The 19,874-nt window shown below is 39.7% G+C and overlaps 4 protein-coding genes across 4 annotated transcripts; 2 read left to right on the top strand and 2 right to left on the bottom strand.

Moving 5' to 3' along the window:
• Positions 1–3,053: 3,053 nt before the first annotated feature.
• LOC125212765 (uncharacterized) lies at positions 3,054–4,764 on the top strand. Its single transcript, XM_048113013.2, has 2 exons — positions 3,054–3,543; positions 3,632–4,764. Exons 1-2 carry the CDS (start codon positions 3,197–3,199, stop codon positions 4,476–4,478), a joined length of 1,194 nt encoding a protein of 397 aa, XP_047968970.1. The 5' UTR covers positions 3,054–3,196; the 3' UTR covers positions 4,479–4,764.
• Positions 4,765–9,286: 4,522 nt separating this feature from the next.
• LOC148931044 (transcription factor GTE7-like) lies at positions 9,287–10,148 on the bottom strand. Its single transcript, XM_089067086.1, has 3 exons — positions 9,890–10,148; positions 9,559–9,808; positions 9,287–9,453 (listed from the first exon to the last, which is right to left on the bottom strand). Exons 1-3 carry the CDS (start codon positions 10,121–10,123, stop codon positions 9,404–9,406), a joined length of 534 nt encoding a protein of 177 aa, XP_088923212.1. The 5' UTR covers positions 10,124–10,148; the 3' UTR covers positions 9,287–9,403.
• A 5,846-nt stretch (positions 10,149–15,994) lies between these two features.
• LOC125210803 (uncharacterized) lies at positions 15,995–17,539 on the top strand. The gene is made up of 2 exons (XM_048110396.2): positions 15,995–16,401; positions 16,483–17,539. Exons 1-2 carry the CDS (start codon positions 16,082–16,084, stop codon positions 17,309–17,311), a joined length of 1,149 nt encoding a protein of 382 aa, XP_047966353.1. The 5' UTR covers positions 15,995–16,081; the 3' UTR covers positions 17,312–17,539.
• Positions 17,540–18,331: 792 nt separating this feature from the next.
• Positions 18,332–19,324, bottom strand: LOC125210322 (uncharacterized; the record flags this gene model as incomplete). Its single annotated transcript, XM_048109882.2, has 1 exon — positions 18,332–19,324. A coding segment is annotated over one exon (852 nt), but the record flags the coding sequence as incomplete, so codon positions are not given.
• Between the last annotated feature and the right edge of the window lie 550 nt (positions 19,325–19,874).

The raw sequence follows: 19,874 nt of genomic DNA, 5'->3' as shown, positions 1-19,874 counted from the left end.
TGCGTTTCGAAATCTACATTAATTTATTTATTTCTGGTAGATGAGATCCTCCCTTGATTATTCTATTGTTTGGTGTACTATTTAAAGCGCAAGATTTGATTTCCTTTTCAATGAAATTCAAATTTATTGTATTTACCATTTATGAAATAAACTGGAATCTATTACTCCGTATAATGTAAATTAATTTGAGATACTCCCATCCCATTTACTAAATTAATTTATATTTTTAATACTACAAGACATTCACACATGCAAGTTGGATAAATCATAACAAATGTACCAACAGTTTATTGATCGAAAAGAAACGTAAAGTTAACGCCACATGCCACCCACCATCACCATGCTAGATTGCTAGTAGCCTCGCCTCGTCTCTCCACTCTTTATGATTGGAGTTTGAAAATTTCAATCCAAAATAAAAATTAAATTCCAAACCTATTTCGTGACACTATTAATTACTTACTTCTTGCAAACATATTTCTGACTTCCCATGCTTCAATTTGCATTCCCTCAAACCACCAGCCATGAAAGCGTATTCTTCGTCCTGCTACAAACACCCCTTCTCACCGTCTCCCCCCGGAATCTGCCCTCACTGCCTCAGCGACCGCTTGCTCGATTTGGTCTGCTCCGACTGCGGCCAGCGCCGCGCCTCCGCATGCTCCTGCTCGCAGACGCTATTCCACCGCAACTCCTGCAGCAACGCGGATGTGGGGAGGATGTCCTTCTTGATCGACAGCGACAAGCGCGGCGGCTCCTCCTCTCTCCGGAGAAGCACCAGCAATTCCGCGGGGCTGAAGAAGGGCGGTGGATTCTCGCGGATTAAGGGGCTGTTTGGGAAGAGGCGGAGGGGTAGTCAGAATCTTGATTTTTGTGATGGAAATATATTTAGAGATGATGAAGAAGAAGAAGATGATGAAATGGGGTTGGATAGATTGTGTGTTTATCCGATTAAGGAGAGGGATTTGGGGTTTATTGAGGTGAAGGTGGATTCGTGGTGTGAAGATAAGCGGAGGAGGAGCAGAGCTTCTGCTTCTGATCATGGGGATTTTGAGATTGTTGGGAGTTTGGGGACAAGTGGGGTTTCGGGGAGTTCTTGCAGGATTACTATGAATGAAAGGGAAAGGGAAAGGGAAAGGGGGTTGAAGCAGAGGAGCAGAAGCAGCAAGCTTTGGAAATGGATTTTTAAGAACAGAGCTGCTGCTGCTGATGATCATGGTGAAAAATAGTTTTATTTTGTTATGTTTTATTAGAGATGAAACAGTTTGTTGTTTGTTTTGGATGTAGTAGAATTATTGATGTATGTTTTTGTATGTTGGCGGTCTGTATCTTTTTCCCCGGAATCTGCAGTGGTTAATTAGGTACGTACTAAGTAAATTTTTGTTCATGCTACTGATATTATTAATTAATTAATTAATTAGTAGTAATTGATAAATGCTTCACTTTGTCAAGAATCCCATTGCTATTTGTAGATATATTAGGTTAGCCGCATATTTTATTTAGTAGTAGTATCATTTATTATGCAATGTTTTCAGTCTATTCAGAACTTCCAGGACCAAAAGAAAGTACTGATGACCCAACTCCAAATTTTCTTCCTCAACTGCATCATAGCATCCCCTGCAAATTAGATTGACGCCTTCCTCTCTTGCAAAGCCGAATTCAACGCCCTCCTCATCTCCGGACATGACCCCTTTCGCCACCTCGTCCCACAAAACTGGCCTCAATTTTCCCACACGTTTCAAATCTCACCCAAATCCAACTTTTGGTTTTTAATTTTTTAATCATTCTCATTTATACTAAAAGTTACCATTGTTATGAATTAAAGTAACATGATTTCAAATGAAGAAACGTAAGTGATTGTTGTGAATAAGTTATTATGAATAAAATTGAATATTTTAATGAATAAAAGTTACCGTATAAAATAAACTTAAATAGCACTATCGATCTAAATTGCTCGTGCATGCAAATCTGCACTATTTCAACCGAAACAACACTTCCGATTCTCTATTCCAGATTTTTTAGTGTTTCGTTTGCACGTTCTTTATGGGCACTAATGGTGCAAGTTTCTGTTTTGTTACAAAGAGGTTTAAGGTTCAATTTCACAGTTTACAAGCTTCACGTCTAAGTAAAAAAAACGTGTTTCAGTTACATTTTCTTGACAGAAAACGTAGTATAATAAATTTATAGAAGAGTTAGGTATTTCGGTGAGGCATGCTGAATTGAAGAGCACTCATATGTTTTTTTTAATATTTTTGTAATTCATGGTGATTAAAAACTTTTATCTGCACTTCTGAAAAGGAAGACCAACAAATTTACTAGCCTATTAAGAAGCTATGTATGGGCAATAAATAAAGCAGGTAACAAAACCTAACTTACATACTGCATTATATTAGACGGATTAGTTTATTACGTTTACGCATTGGAATTTTGAATTTCAAATATTACCTGTGAAATATATGCCAGCATTGCCAGTGATCCGTCGCTATGGCACATTTTTATTCTTCTAAACAAAAATTTGAATAGCAGCATGCTCGTTGACATTATATACAGCCTCCTCTTTTTTTTCTAGCAAGTTGACCGCGGTACGTTTTCAATGATGGCGAATTTAATCGATTGCTGTATACACAGTATATATGTACTGTTAATGATTTTATATAGTGAAGGCTAGATTTTTTAAGCTTTAATTTTGGTAATAACGTTCACTATGAGTAATAATTTTATTCTTATAATAACATTATTCATTGGTGAGATGAAATATTGTCGGGATAAAGAAGGTGTGAACCACCAGAATGCATGCTAAAAATGGTAGAAAGCTGATTTAGTCAAATAGTTCAATTGATCGGCTGGACTAGTGAAATAAAAAACAACAAGTGGTTGTGTAAGATTCATGAATTATGAGTATGATACTATTGATATAAAACGTAATTAAGCCAAACTAAGCACGTTATAGGTCAAGCTTCTTAGTATGCAAATCTCGTATAAAAACAGTAGGCTGGGTTGGCATTTATCATTTACAATTAGATTGAAAAGTCAAATTATTGAAATTGGAGACGTGCGTTATCTGTAATGAGGCAATTCATCCGAAATTCCCATCTATATAATATAGGGAGTAACATAAACCAAAGAAATTTCAAAGCTAGAGAGCAATATATGAGTATATTTGAGGCCAAATTCAAACCAGAAATCAAATCTCATAAGAAGAATGTATGTGACAAGGCCTCTGTCCCAGCTGCTCAAATCACCAGAAAGCGTATCAGCAGCAGTCGATGGTCCGAACAGCGGATTCCTAGTCATCCAAGACGAGGAATCTTTAAGATACTCCTTTTTCGGGCTGTTCAAAAATCACAGCCTCAAACAGCTGCCTTTCCCTCAAGACAAGGAGCTCATCGTTCAATACACCACCACCACCACCACCAACACCACAACCAGCGACCTCATCGGCCAATCCACTCAATCATCTCACGATCCAATATTCTTGATCCCTTCCCTCAACCGCCCCTTGTCGTCCAATCGCTACTACGCCATTGTTCCCCATGGAAAACGCATAGGGTATACTAATAACATCGATCATCATTTTTTTTTAATTTCACATGTACAGATTGCTTAACTAATATATACTATATGTGTTGATTCTCAGAGAAGCGTTGACCTGCTCGAGAGAAGAAGATAAGGTGAGTTGCTGCTTCTGCCGCTGGGTCACTGACGTGAAGCCGAGGCCGTTGGATCCGCGCAACGTGTATCAGCAGTTCCATATTGCTCCATACAACGCCTTTGGCAGCTCCAAGGGCGAGTTCCTGGCCAAGTCAGTTGTGTCGGATGGTTTCCCTCCTGACTTCCTGCGGAGGAAGGGCTGGACCATCGCAACCAAGACACCGAACACCTTCACACTGGGTGAAGCACGAGGCCTTGATGCCAGGCTCCGTGCTAGTCTGCTTGAGTTGGACTCATCGAGAGTGGTTGGGAAATGGTACACTCCCTTCGTGTTTGTCAAGGATGGGTCGTTGAGAGATCAAGTGAAGCAATCCATGTATTATGAGGTTATACTGCTGCAGAGATGGGAGCCGATTTTCAAGATTGGCCGCGATCCTAATAATAAGGGGATTAATTCAGTAGTGATTGATGCTACGGTTGAAAAGGAGGAGGTGTTTGTTGGTGGGATCGGCAAAGCTGTGTGGAATGGGAAAAGCGCGGTGGACGGAGTGGTTTGGTTTAGGGTTGAAGGCAGCAGAGGAGAAGGAGTGGGATTGAGAGTGGAGTTGGTGGAGAGGATGAAATGGGAGGAGGAGAGAGGAGGGTGGATGGGAGGGGAGGAGAAACAAGTGAAGATTCATAAGGTGGAGGAATTGGGAGGAGGAGTTGGTGATTGGAATGAGTTTGGATGTTATGTTTTGGTGGAGAGGTTCAATGTGAGGAGAATGGATGGGAGTGTGGTCATTTCTTGTGATTTTAAACATTCTCATAAGCTGAAGACTAAGTGGGCGTAGGCCACTGACTCCGTGGTCATGGATTTACATGTTTGATTATACTTGTATGTATATGTAATGTAAATAATGTGACGGTAAGTAATTGTGTCACGATCACACTCTCTAAAAATATAAAAATCGATTTATCGCGATTAGGGAAGAATTTTAAAAGCGGAGAAGAAAACGATAGACGGGGTTCATCACTACTTTAGCTACTTTAGCGACTTGGCCGGTTACTCGAGATTCTCGATTATTTCATTTCATGATGTTAGCAATGTACAGTGGACAAATAGGATTATTTTCTTTTCGAGATCTTTTACTTTTTTTTCTCATGTGGGAGTTAGAATTAATTCCCGTTTATCTACTTGTATCCATGTGGGGAGGAAAAAAAACGTCTGTATTCGGCTAAAAAATTTATTTTGTACACGGCAGGGGGTTCTATTTTTCTTTTAATGGGAGTTCTGGGCGTTGGCTTATATAATTCTACTGAACCAACATTAAATTTTGAAATATTGGCTAATCAGTCCTATCCTGTGGCCTTGGAAATATTAAATTGGCACAACTGGACATAAAATGGGAAAACTTGGATTAGAATTGAACATATATAAGATTTATGGCTTTTTCAAACATATAATAACTGAACATAAACTTGAGTTTAACTCGCAACAGAAGAATTAAAAACTACTAATAATCTAGGTATTGATACATGTAGAATTGATCCGTCGAGCGCCTTACTTCGAGCTATAACTAACAGGTCATATTTTTCTCTATTCTCACTTACTGTTTTGCTCTCTTTTCTATGTATTTCATTTTCTTCTCTTTTCCCACTACTTTATCAAATTCTCTACCCATTTCTTTTAGTTCCCAAATTTCATCATCACATAGTCACAGTAACAACGTTGTTCTTCCTTTTCACACAATTCTTAAATTTTTATTGTCAGTCACTACTCAAAAGTTATATGAAAAGGGATAATTTAGCATGAATCATCGTAATCTCAGTTCGAGATTATTCCGTTTTGGTTATGAAGAATAATTTACTTTCTTATAGATGAGAACGACTATGGATTCAATCTGCAAAGTTGGATCTAATGTTTGGAGATACGAACATGATTTATATTCTACTTGCAAATTGCAATGTGATGAAATATGAACATGTCATACATGGGTGGAAAACACATTTGACTGATAAGAAATTATGTTATTTAAATTTATAATATCTTGAAGGATGGAAGGACGAAGTCAGATAGGAAATTAGTTGTGATGGTGAATTTGGGAATTGAAAAAATGGGGATGAGAAAGGAAGTAGGATTGGAGCATTTGATAAAGAAGTGAGGAAAAGGGAAAAAATTCTCCTGATGTAATATATATATATATATATATATATATATATATAGGGTCTTGTTAGGTTGAGATTATTTAGCTAAATTGAGAAATGAGATGCAATATGGGCCACTAATCCACAAGCTAAACAAAATGTCAACAAATACAACATTATGTCAACAAGGGGGTAAAATTGTAATTTCTTTAATAAAATAAGCGTGAAACATCCAAACTGATTTCAAACCAATTTCTAAAATTTCTCTAAAATCTCTCTTCCAAAATCTTCAAATCTTCATCTGCAAAATCTCGCTGATCTTCAAAATTCAAAACGTAAACATTCAAAATATCGCTGATCTAAATGACGAATGAAGAGGAAAATCTGAAAGACGGATTGGTAGGAAGAGAGGCGGTAGACGCTGCTGGAGGCTTCTCGGAGGAGGATTGGTCGCTCGTTGATGAAGATCGGGAGGGTTTCGGTGGTGGAGGAGAGGAGGAAGGTGAGTGTGTACACGAAGAGACCTAATCGCTTCTCGATCCCCGATTTGTCTAATCCGATGTTGATGTAGATCGTGCCGAGCACGATTCCGACTCCTATGGCTTGCAATGTGTTGCTGACGAGCAATTGCTTCGTTCTGTAAATCAATTTCCAGAATCGGAAGGATAGGAGTGTGATTTCGTGGATTCTTGAGCTTCCAGATCTGATTTTGTGTTCAATTGGAGGAGGAGAGATGGATTCGATTGATTTTCCCGGCTACTGCTCCGGCTGTTCCAGTGGTTGGAGGTCGGTGAGGATTTCCATGGCAAATCTGAGGGGATCGAGCTGGGGGGGGGGGGGGGGGGGGACGGTGAAGCCGTTGGAGAGGAGGAAGGCTTCGAGGGAGGAGTTGTCGCCGTGGTGGACCACGAAGCAGCAGCAGCCGCCGGAGCTCTTCTCCGTGCTGCAGTAGGTGAAGAGAGCGTTTGTGCCGTTTTGGAGCCACCAGCAGCGCAAGGGGGCGGCAGAGGTGGTGGAGCTCGATCGGATTCTCCAGGTGTTTGATGAATTGATTCAGAAGGTGTGTGCGTTTATGCGTGTGAAAGTTTAGAGTGAATTGTCTCTCTAATCTAATTATTAAGATTCGATTTTTTTCCAGAATAAAATGTTCTTTTTTCTTGTTTACAGTGATGGTTGAATGTGCTCTGTTTTTCTAGCAAATGTTTCCTTTCTTTTCAATGAGGGATTTTTTTTGGTGGATTGTTTTTCTTATTCTTGAGCTGAAATTGTTCTTGATGGAGTTGCTGTCTTACTTAATTCTGCTGATTTTTTATTGGTCTTGATATCTTACCATATCTAATCTCTCTCTCTGTTTGCCTCTTGAGCTAAGATTTCCATAGCTTCTTGGTTCCTGAAAGAAACATATTGATCTATTTGAGAGAAAGAGTGAGAGAGAGAGAGAGGAAAACATCTTGATCTTGTAAGGAATAGAGTGAAAAGCAGCACTCTCAATATTCATGATGGCGATGATGATGTGCAGAGCCATAAAATAGTAGTTATCTTTTAATTACAAGAATTGTTTTAGTTGTTGACACTATATACAAGTTGTTGACAAGATGTTGACATTTCGCCTTCCGATATGGAAGGCGAAATGGAAGGCTTCTCGATCGACGCTGCCGAGTTCCCCGATTTCTTAGGCGTCATTCTGCTCGATAGCATTGATTTCAACGATCTCTTCCTCGGAATCGAAGACGGCGACGTTTTGCCCGATCTCGAGATGGATGCCGAGAGCTCCTCGCCGACAGCATTGATTTCTACTCTTTGTTGGATTTTGTAGTGAGATCTGCAATTTTACTCATTTTTCCTGAATTGGAATTTGTAGATCTAAAAATTGGAACAATAAGATTTGTGAGATATTGAATTCTCGTGTCGAAATTGTTAAATTTTTTAATTGACTAATAGATTTTGTGTATGTTGGTGGAAGCTCTACGATGTTTCTGAAAGTAAGTAATATGTCAGCTACACTTTCAAGTCATGTCAACTGCACGTAAAAGTCATGTCAACAATTATACGTCATGTCAACTACACTACAAGCTATGTCAACAATAATTATAAGCCATGTCAACTACACTTTCAAACCATGTCAACTACACGTACAAGTCATGTCAACTACACGTACAAGCCATATCATATCAACTGCACACACATATAATGTCAACTATGTGTGCAATCCATATCAACTACACATCAAATGTCAACAACTATGTAGTTGACATCAAATGTCAACAACTGTGTAGTTGACATAAAAAAAAATAATTTAAAATTGAAAAAAATTAAATTTTTAAAAAAAAAAAAAAAAATTTTTTTTTTTTAAATGTAAAAAAAATTAAAACAAAAACCATGTCAACTACACGTACAAGTCATGTTAACTACATGCACAAGCCATGTCAACAATTATAAGTAATGTCAACTGCACTTTCAAGCCATGTCAACTACATGTACAAGCCATGTCACGAAATTATAAGTCATGTCAACTACACTTTCAAGCCATGTCAACTACACTTTCAAGCCATGTCAACTACATGTCAATTGATATGTGAATTATAAGTATTATTTTTTAGTTGTTGACATTTTAATACGAGTTGTTGACATTCGATATTCCGCCATTTTAGAAATGAAATGACGATAATACCCCTAGTTGGCATAATCATGTCAACTATACACATATAATGTCAACTATACACATATAATGTCAACTATAAGTTGTTGACATTTGATGCAGCCACTCATTCATAATTTTCGTGCGATGTCAACAGCGTGTAGTTTATGTCAACTAGGGGTATTATCGTCAATAGCTTGCACATCAAATGTCAATAGCCTGCATCAAATGTTAACAACTTATAGTTGACATTATATGTGTATAGTTGACACGAATTGTATATGTAGTTGACATTATATGTGTGTAGTTGATATGAATTGTATATATAGTTGACATGGATTGTACACATAGTTGACATGAATTGTAAATGTAGTTGACATTATATGTGTAGTTAACATTAATTGTATATGTAGTTGACATAGATTATATAGGTAGTTGACATGCATAGTTGATATTAAAAAGTGGAGATAACTAAATCTTAGCAACTAATTTTCAAATGAGAAATATTACCAAACAATCAGAGTGCAAAATATTTCATGCTTTAATTTGGAGAAATAAAAGAGAGAGACACGTAACATTTGCCTCAAAAGCAGAATTCTTTACGTATTTTCCGTTCCTTTCATACTTGATAAATCATCCAACAACAATAAAAAAAATTGTACATTTAACATTTCTTCAATATCGAGAATATCAAATGTCAACAACTAACAAATAACACTTATAATTGACATATCAATACCGAAAATATCGAATGTCAACAACTCGTATTAAAATGTCAACAACTAAAAAATAACACTTACAATTGACATATCAATACCGAGAATATCGAATGTCAACAACTAAAAAATAACACTTATAATTCACATATCAATAGCCAAAATATCAAATGAACTAAAACAAAGTTGAGATATCACAGTTAACAGGCAAGAAAAAGCAATAAAACTGCCAGACATCCAATTCAATCATCAAATAAAAGTTCAATCATCAAATTGGTCAATCATCTGCGTCGGATTCACTACCAGAGGAACTCCCTGAATCAGAATCTGTAAAAAACAAGCTCAAACGAATGAACATCTGTTTCTGTTTCCGTTTTCCATACTTTCACCCCCAACACAATGTAGAAACGCAAGAAGAATCAGTATCAATACCACTCGAGGATGACGAATCGCTGCTTGAGCTGCCAGAACTGCTTGAGCTACTGCTGTCATTGCCTCTACCATCATTCTCCTGTCCAACAACACCATCATTCTCCTGCCCAACAACACCTTCTTTCACAAACTCAATCTCCACAACAACAGGGAAACTCGTTGCTGGCATATCGTCATCAATATCTACATCTTCTTCATCATTTTGTTTCATCATCTTGCCACAATCATCATTCTTGTCGCTCAATGCGCCCTACACAACATTACCAACAACATGAATAAACAGTGAAAACACCACAAAAAAGACAAAAATCTTGATGCAAATTTAACTTACCACATCAGCATCAGTAACAGGACTGGAGGGAATAGAAACTCCAGCAGCTGGATTGTTGTTCATCATCAACGCTTGCCGCTTTGTCTTGTTCACCATCTTCTTCGAATTGGTCACAAACCGATCAAGTTCCCACAGCGTTTCCGTATCAAGAGCCTCAATATCAAGCTCAATTTCATTGACATCCTGTGCCAAATGCTCATCCCTCTTCCTGATTATCTGTACAAGTTGAGGCATCTTCTCTTGGGGTAAATTCTGCAACCCAAATCTAAGTTTTGTTGACATCCAATTCCTGATAATACTTCCAATTCTATAAACAAATCAACAATTAAGCTTGCAAAAAGTTCAAATCCTATAACAAAAGCAAATATTGGAAAATCAATCTCTCAAATGAGTTCACATCTAATACAATTGAATCATCTACTGCAAAAATATGGTAATATGGTTGCAACAGAAGCAAAAATCTCATAAAAATGTTGATAGCAAAAACACAAGTTAATAGCAACTCATCAAATCATGATCAAGGAAAAACAACTACTTAGTCTACAGTCATCACAGCAAGCACTACAAGGCAAAAAAAAACACAGAGACGTATCAAAATGCCTCTATTTTACAGAAATCAGTAAAACATGAAAAGAAAATAGATGAATTCGAATTAAAACATGGTACAACCACAACAAAAATGCTTGTTTCAAATAAATAAAAATGGAAAAGAGAACAAAGAAATTCACCTAAACCTGATCTACTTTCCCCAAATAACCACACAGTGTTAGCTCAAACAATCAAAACATAAAAAGAAAATAGAATTAGCCAGAAAAGTAGAAACAGAGTATGAGAGATGCGGTGAAATGAGAACAAAAATTGAAGTGCATCTCACCCTATCAAACGATTTACTCCCAAATTTAAACAGACATGCAGAGTGAGCTTTCGGGTTCCTGTTTTTGTGAAATACTCCCAAAGTTCACCATCTCCGATCAGCATTTCACCTTCTCCGATCACCTATATGTAGTTGACATTATAGGTGCGTAGTTGACATTAAAATTGAGAATCTAACTCTTAGCAACTAATTCCCAATTAGGAAATATCACCAAACACCTAGAGTGCATTATGATTAAGCTTGATTCCTCACTCCAACACAATTGATAATCTAAACCTAAAACTTTCAATTCCATAAACGAATTAATAATCAAGCTTGCAAAAAGTTCAAATTTTATAACAAAAGCAAATTTTGATGAATCAATCTTTGAAATCAGTTCATCCAATTCCATAATCTGGCGGTGGTATTGAATCTGTCTCATCTTTAATTGTTGAATCTGCAGCTGCAAAATCTTCAAATCAAATTCGTTGGATTCATTGAAAAACAGCAGCTAATAAGATGTCATCATCACTCCTGTCAGCGAATCCAGCACTAAATTCCGGTAGATCGTCGATGAGGAGACGGAACAAGAAGAAAATCCATAGCCGCGATATAGCAGAAAATAACGATCAGCACCAAAACTCACCAATCGAATGGAAATCGGAGACGCAGCAGCAAATCTACTCGTCGAAGCTCCTCCAAGCGCTCGCCCAAGTCCGGAACGGCGACGGCTCGCTCCTCAGATTCGCGCTCGTGATTCCGGCGAGCTACCTGAACACGAAGCTGAATTCGCCGTCCGCGTTAATTGATTGATTATTAGATTTCGACTTCGTCAGCTTGTCTGCCGTCACTTTAGGCGACGGCGTCCGGCTCCCTGCTGTGGCAGCTCTTCCGGCGGAGACATGATCGAGCTGCCACCACCTCGTCGCTGTCATATCAGCGCAATCGCAGGCGCAGGCGGCGCTCAAACATGCGCTACATGATCGCTGCAAGCTCAATTCACAACTGCCACAGCCTCTGTTGTTTCACCACTCCGTTTCACCCTACGTTTCGAGACGGAAATCGCACACCGGCGCATCCGCGCCGCGTCACCCCCACGGCGGGCATAAGCTCTTCTTCAGCACTCCCCAATTGATGCCTCGCCGCTCAATTGCAGTCGAGATTGAGAGGTTTTCTTCTCTGTTTTGGGGATTTTCAGATCGAAACCCAATTTCTCTCCCAACAATGCGTCCAGATGCAAGGAATCAACATTTACCATTCTACCCTTTCATATTAAATTAATCTAAAAATATTTATTGTGTGGCAAAATATGGACCACTCATTTAATAAAAATGAGTGGCTGATATTGCATCTCATTTCTCAATTAGCTTAAATAATCTCAATTGATCACAATCCTATATATATATAGGGTCTTGTTAGGATGAGATTTTTGGGCATAATTGAGAAATGAGATGCAATCTCAGCCACTAATTCACAAGATTAACTTAATGTCAACAACTATCACATTATGTCAACACGGGGGTATAATTGTCTTTTCATTAAATTGTGTTTGAAATCATTTTCTAAAATCCTTTCTAAAACTCTAGCTGCAAAGTCTTCAAATCTTCAAATCTTCAACATTCAAATCTTCAAATCTCTTCGACATTCAAATCTTCAAATCTTCAACATTCAAATCTTCAACATTCAAATCTTCAAATCTTTAAATCTCTTCAACATTCAAATCTTCTAATCTTCAACATTCAAATCTTCAAATCTTCAAATCTTCAACATTCAATAAAATAAAACTTATTAAAATGTCAACAACTAAATAATAACACTTATAATTCACATATTAATACCGAGAATATCGAATGTCAACAACTCGTATTAAAATGTCAACAACTGACAAATAACACTTACTATTCACATATCAATACCGAGAATATCGAATGTCAACAACTCGTATTAAAATGTCAACAACTCGCGCAATGTCAACTACAGAGACATTATGTCAACTACGATGTCAACAACAAACGTTATTTATGTCAACTACGATGTCAACAATAAACTTTATTTATGTCAACTATTATGTCAACAGCAACATTTTACAAATAATCAATGTCAACAACAAATATTTTCATGTCAACGACATATTATTTGTGTCAACAACAACGATTTACATATAATTCATGTCAATGACCTATATAATTAAAGTCAACGAACTTGTGAAAATTGGAATTTCCCCCAATTTTCTCTCTCTCTCTCTAGACAACCTAACCATGGCTAGTTAATAAGGATATGTACATTACCTAGTGAGGTACAAGCATTGCATCATAGCGTGCAAGCTCCCCTACTCTCCAGTCCAAAACCAGAGGCAGCCATGGATACACAGCGTCGAGTCTCATAAACCACAACCTAATCTCTGGAAACTCCGATAGCTCTCGAGGATCATTCTTGTCCGCCCTAACGTAATTGATCGTAAACCCCACGCTACGTTTTAGCAGCTCCTCCGCCTTCGCATTCGCTGCATTGGCGATTATATCAATCTCGCGTTTCAATTTCACCAACACAGTCGAAGAAATAAATTTAATTACCTAAGGTTACGCCGGTGTCGGCGTGGAACGGAGACAAATCAAGGCGGGCGATGGCGTCGTTGTCGATGATGACTTCGAACCTGCCTTGCTTCGGTGGCATCGGCGGCGGGGCATTCGTCGCATCTGCGCAGCACAAAATTAACGAATGTAGGGGAAAATTGAGAAATTGAAGTAGCAGCGAGATTTGAGTACCTTCTTCTTCGAAGAGAGAGAGGGAGGTTGTATGTTTCCGGAGGGATTGAATGACACAGAAGTGGAAATGGAGATTGGGTGGTGCGATTCAGCGAGAGAAAACGGTGAGTGAGATTCGATTATGGATTGAGAAGAAGAGGAGTGTTTGAGTGGACAAGAAGGTGGATAAAGAGGTCGTATGGAAGCTGCTATTGAGACTGAGGAGGTGAAGCAGAGGGAGGATCTGCTGGACGGAATCGACGAGGATTCCGATCTCTACACTTCCATCCACGACCTCGACTTGTTCATGAAGAGTTTCGAGGAGGAAATCACTACATCTCCCGCTTCCGGTCACGAATCCAGAGCGGCTGAGGAAGGAATCGTTGAATCGGCGTCGAATTGCGGCGAATTCGTAGGTAATCTGATTTTGAACGAGGAGACGCATTCATTAACTCCGGCGCAGATTTTACTGCGCGATTCGAAGCTTTGGAACACTGAATTTGCGTACAGAGCGGTGATTTTCAGCTGCAGAGACACGAAGGCAGTGGGGAATTCCACGAGATCTCCGTCGAAGCGGAGCAGAGTGGAGAGGAAGATGGATCGCGTGATTTATCTCCTATTCGGAGTGTTGGTTTTTATATCTCTGACGGCGGTCGGATCTGCGGTTTTCACGATGAAATCGGATGCAGAGAGGTGGTATCTGCGGCTTCACGGCGGGGATGATGGATTGTTTGCTCCGGATCAGGTGGTATTGAGCGGTTTTCTGCAGTTTGTGAATGCGTTGATGCTTTACCATTTTGGATAGTGATTAAAAGAGTAAAGGCTAAAATTGGTCCTGAACATATGGTCATTTTATGTTTTTGGTCCTAAACATTATCTTTTGGATTTTTTGGTCCTGCACATATGTAAATTTGATCATTTTGGTCATCCGTCAACATTTCCGTTAAAAACTAACGGTCAATGGGTTTAATCCAAATTTTGACCAAATTAAACTTTTAATTCTGATTTTTTACTCCATAATTAATTCCCTAATTATTTTTATAATCTAACCTCAAAAATTAACTGGCCAAATTGACTCTCTGTCTCGGAAAAGCCTTCGAAATCATCGACCTCTTCATCATCATCGCAGTTTTCGTCGTCTTTGCGGCCGTGAATTTGGGGAAACACGATTTTATTGGCAGTATCGTCGTGGTCAGTGACATTTTTATCGTCGTCCTCTTCCCGCTGGACCTCCTTCTGCTGCAGACGGGCTTCCTTGAGAATTTTAGCGCTGACGGCCGAGGGGACGAGCTTGTCCTCCAGCTGGTGGTGCTTCGCGACTTGCTCCGCTTCTTGCCGGTGGAGAATGCGTCGGAGCCCAAGGGCAAGAACGGCTCCGGATTCGTGATTCGCGAGCGTTCCCGTTTCTTCGACATTGTTGCTGTTGATTCATAAAACTCCACCGCAACAATGTAGCAAGCAACTATGCAAGATACTCTCCACCTCTCCACCGCCGCCGTCAACCCCCTCCCCCTCCCCAATCCCAATTTCCCTGCCACAAACACCTCCAATTTCCCCTCCCCCTTCAACCAAAACCATCTCCCTCCCTCCCCCAATCAAGTCCCCTGCTAATCCCATTCCTCCGCCCGACGCCGCACACCTCCCAAATCCAAGAAATCATCCTCTACCTCGACTCCCTCGGCGTCGACTCCTTCCACTGCCTCCACTCCCACCCTCCCCTCCTCTCCACCCCCGTCTCCCAAATCCAATCCACCGGCCTCACCATCCCCGACCTCCGCCGCATCTTCCCCATGTGCTCCGACCTCCATATCCTCCCAATCTCCCCTTCAATTTCAAATACCCCTTCGCCGGTTTCACAAAATTGAAAAAATTGATGATGAGTTTAGAATATTTATAAAAATAATTAGGGAATTAATTAAGAAGTAAAAAATCAAAATTAAAAGTTTAATTTGGTCAAAATTTGGATTAAACTCGTTGACCGTTAGTTTTTAACGGAAATGTTGACGGAGGACCAAAATGATCAAATTTACATATGTGCAGGACCAAAAAATTCAAAAGATAATGTTTAGGACCAAAAACGTAAAATGGTCATATGTTCAGGACCAATTTTGGCCTTTACTCTTTGGGAAAAAAAGGAATTTTGAGAAGAAGAGTGATGGCGTGTGAAATGGGTGTGAATTACCATTTTGCCCTTTCATAATAAATTAATCTAAAAATATTTTTTGTGTGACAAAATCTGGACTACTCATTTAATAAAAATGAGTGGCTGATATTACATCTCATTTCTCAATTAGCATAAAAAATCTCAATTGATCACGACCCTATATATATATATATATATATATATATATAATATTTATACGTCTACGCCTATTGGCAAGTCGCTTACAATTTGATTGAAAAGTCAATTTTGTAAGTCACGCGTGGGAGACGTGTTTCTTCGAAATTCATCCGAAATTACCAACTAATACGATAAAGTAGAAGTAGTTGATAAAGCAAAAATATTTTAGAGCTAGATTACAGTATAAGAGTAAAGAGAGACGGAGAGCAGTAATCAAACCTCCTCAGAAGAAAAAAAGAAGAATAAGAATAAGAATGTACGTGACAAGGCCTCTGTCCTTGCTTCTAAAATCAGCAGAAAGTGTTTCAGCAGCACCCGATGGTCCAAACAGTGGATTCCTAGTCATCCAAGACGACGAATCTGTGACATACTGTTGTTTCGGGCTGTGCAAGAATCGCAGCCTCAATCAGCTGCCTTTCCCCCAAGACAAGGAGCTCATCGTTCAATACACCACCACCACCAACGGCCAATTCGCTCAATCATCCCACGATCCACTATTCCTCATTCCTGCTCTCAACCACCCCCTGTCTTCCAATCGCTACTACGCCATCGTTCCCCATCAAAAACGCATAGGGTATAGTTATACCGTTACCAACCATCATCAATTTTCAATTTCACATCTACACATCGCTTAATTTGTGCCTTTGATTCACAGAGAGGCGTTCACCTGCTCGAGAGAAGAAGATAAGGTGAGTTGCTGTTTCTGCCGCTGCGTCAATGACGTGAAGCCGAGGCCGTTGGATCCGCGCAACGAGTACCAGCAGTTTCAGATTGCTCCATACAACGCCTTTTGCTGCTGCAAGGGCCAGTTCGTGGCGAAGTCGGTTGCATCGGATGGTTTCCCTCCTGACTTCCTGCGGAGGAAGGGCTGGACCATCTACACCAAGACGCCGCACACCTTCATGCTTGACGAAGCACCGGGCCTTGATGCTGGCCTCCGTGCTAGTCCGCTTGAGTTGGACTCGTCGAGAGTGGTTGGGAAATGGTACACTCCCTTCGTGTTTGTCAAGGATGGGTCGCTGAGGGATCAAGTGAAGCAATCCATGTATTATGAAGTTACGTTGGAGCAGAGATGGGAGCAGATTTTTAAGATTGGTAATAAGGGGATTGATTCGGTGGTGATCGATGCTACGGTTGAGAGGGAGGAGGTGTTTGTTGGTGGGATGAGCAGAGCTGTGCGGATCAAGGGAAGCGCGGGTGATGGGGTGATCTGGTTTAGGGGTGGTGGAGGAGGAGTGGGGTTGAGAGTGGAGTTGGTGGAGAGGATGAAATGGGAGGAGGAGAGAGGAGGTTGGGTGGGAGGGGAGGAGACACAAGTGAAGATTCATAAGGTGGAGGAAATGGGAGGAGGAGGAGGTGGTGATTGGACTGAGTTTGTATGTTATGTGCTGGTAGAGAGGTTCAAAGTGAGGAGAATGGATGGGAGTGTGGTCATTTCTTGTGATTTTAAGCATTGGCATAAGTTGAAGACTAATTATTGGTGATGGATTTATATGTGTTGTGTATGCTTTGCACAATTCAGCATTCGTAGGCACTTTTCTTTTTGTATGACTTGTTTGTGTTAGATGGTAGTAGTATTTATTTTATTGCTTCATATCTATGGTTAATCATTGTGAGGAATTGATATAGCTTCTTGGTTTAGTTGATATCTTCTGTATACAATCATTGCTATTTTGTCCAGCAATCTTCTAATGTCATGGTTTCCGAATTAATGTGGGTCATAGAGTGGGTGATTCTTTCTAATGAGGGTTTTTTTTTTTTTTTTCTTGAGTTCGCTCCAAATTGAAAGTCGATGCAACTTTGCAGGAGGCTGGTTAGTTGGGGAAAAGTCAGTGGATCATGAACACAACTTCAACTTTGATATTTTATCTATTGGTATCTGATTTATGACGTTTTGAGTGCATGATTTTGGTTTTAAAGTAAAAAGAGGCTAAGAAAAATTTAACTAGATAGTGATGAACACTTTTTAAATTTTTTTTTTTTTGATACATCCCTTTAAAGAGTTACGTGGAAATGGAAAGAGCATGTACGGAAAGAGTATACTGTAGAGGAAAGGAATATTATACTACTATGATATTTGACTTTTCGATTTGAACTTATTCACCATCATGGTTGGTTAGTTGCAAAATCAGAAAAAAAAAAAAAAAAAAAAAAAAAAAAATCATTAATTTGGTAATTTATTGACAGATTTTAAAACTATTACGTAAAACTAGAATTTGACAAAATAATAGGATGAATTTACAACCAAATAACCTATTATACTAACTATGGTTGAAGAGAAGATAAAAAACAAGACAACAAAATCGTAGTGTGATAGGATAAGTCATGCAGTTACATAAGAACTCATCCTCAAAACATAAAATACTATCCTATATCCTTACCCCTTAATGCTTTAATCTATAGCTAGATTTAAAGAAATGAACCAAGCATCCAAGTATAGGAAACAACACCTTTTATGAAATCAAGAAGAACCAATTTTCAAGGATTTCATGGAACCAACAATAGAGAGAATCAAATGCAAATAGCAAAATTATTCAATTCACATGAGTCATACAAAAGACAACAGTGGCTACAAATACTGAATTGTAAACTCACATCACATTGATTACATATATACAAGCATACACAGCACATGTAAATATCCATCACCAACACTTAGTCTTCAACTGATGGGAATGCTTAAAATCACAAGAAATGACCACACTCCCATCCATTCTCCTCACATTGAACCTCTCCACCAAAACATAACATCCAAACTCATTCCAATCACCAACTCCTCCTCCCAATTCCTCCACCTTATGAATCTTCACTTGTTTCTCCTCCCCTCCCATCCACCCTCCTCTCTCCTCCTCCCATTTCATCCTCTCCACCAACTCCACTCTCAACCCCACTCCTTCTCCTCCGCCGTCTTCAACCCTAAACCAAATCACTCCATCCACCGCGCTTTTCCCATTCCACACAGCTTTTCTGATCCCACCAACAAACACCTCCTCCTTTTCAACCGTAGCATCGATCACCACCGAATCAATCCCCTTATTACCAATCTTAAAAACCTGCTCCCATCTCTGCTCCAATACAACTTCATAATACATGGATTGCTTCACTTGATCCCTCAACGACCCATCCTTGACAAACACGAAGGGAGCGTACCATTTCCCAACTACTCTCGATGAGTCCAACTCAGGCAGACTAGCACGGAGCCCGGCATCCAGGCCCCGTGCCTCGCTCAGTGTGAAGGTGTGCGGCGTTTTGGTGTAGATGCTCCAACCTTTTCTTCGCAGGAAGTAAGGAGGGAAACCATCCGATACAACGGACTTGGCCACGAACTGGCCCTTAGAGCTGCAAGCGGCGTCGTATGGAGCAATATGGAACTGCTGGTACTCATTGCGCGGATCCAACGGTCTCGGCTTGACGTCATTGACGCAGCGGCAGAAGCAGCAAGTCACCTTATCTTCTTCTTTCGAGCAGGTCAATGCTTCTCTGAGAATCAACGCAAATTATTAAGCAATTAGTAGATGTGAAACAGAAACATGATGATGCTTGGTAATGGTATAACACTATTACTATACCCTATGCGTTTTCGATGGGGAACGATGGCGTAGTAGCGATTGGAAGACAAGGGGTGGTTGAGAGCAGGAATCAAGAATACTGGATCGTATGATGAATGAGTGGATTCGCCGTCGCTGGTGGTGTATCCAATGATGAGCTCCTTGTCTTGAGGGAAAGGCAGCTGATTGAGGCTGCGATTCTTGCACAGCTAGCCCGAAACAACAGTATGTCACAGATTCCTCATCTTGGATGACTAGGAAGCCACTGTTTGGACCATCAGCTAATGCTTGTATTGTTTCTGGGGATTTTAGCAGCTGAGAGAGAGGCCTTGTCACGTACATATTCTTCTTCTTTTTTTTCTTCAAAGATTTGATTTCTGCTCCCTCAGATATTTATATTGTTATCTAGCTTTGAAATGAAATTTCTTTGGCTTAATTTATGGACTACCATATAGTATTAGTTGGGAATTTCGGATGAATTCCGATAACGCACGTCTGC

This window comes from Salvia hispanica, chromosome 3, assembly GCF_029641045.1.
Source record: "Salvia hispanica isolate PSC_SH4W2 chromosome 3, Shi_PSC_v1, whole genome shotgun sequence".
Taxonomy (NCBI): Eukaryota; Viridiplantae; Streptophyta; class Magnoliopsida; order Lamiales; family Lamiaceae; genus Salvia; species Salvia hispanica.
This window is presented reverse-complemented; position numbering and strand designations above follow the sequence as displayed.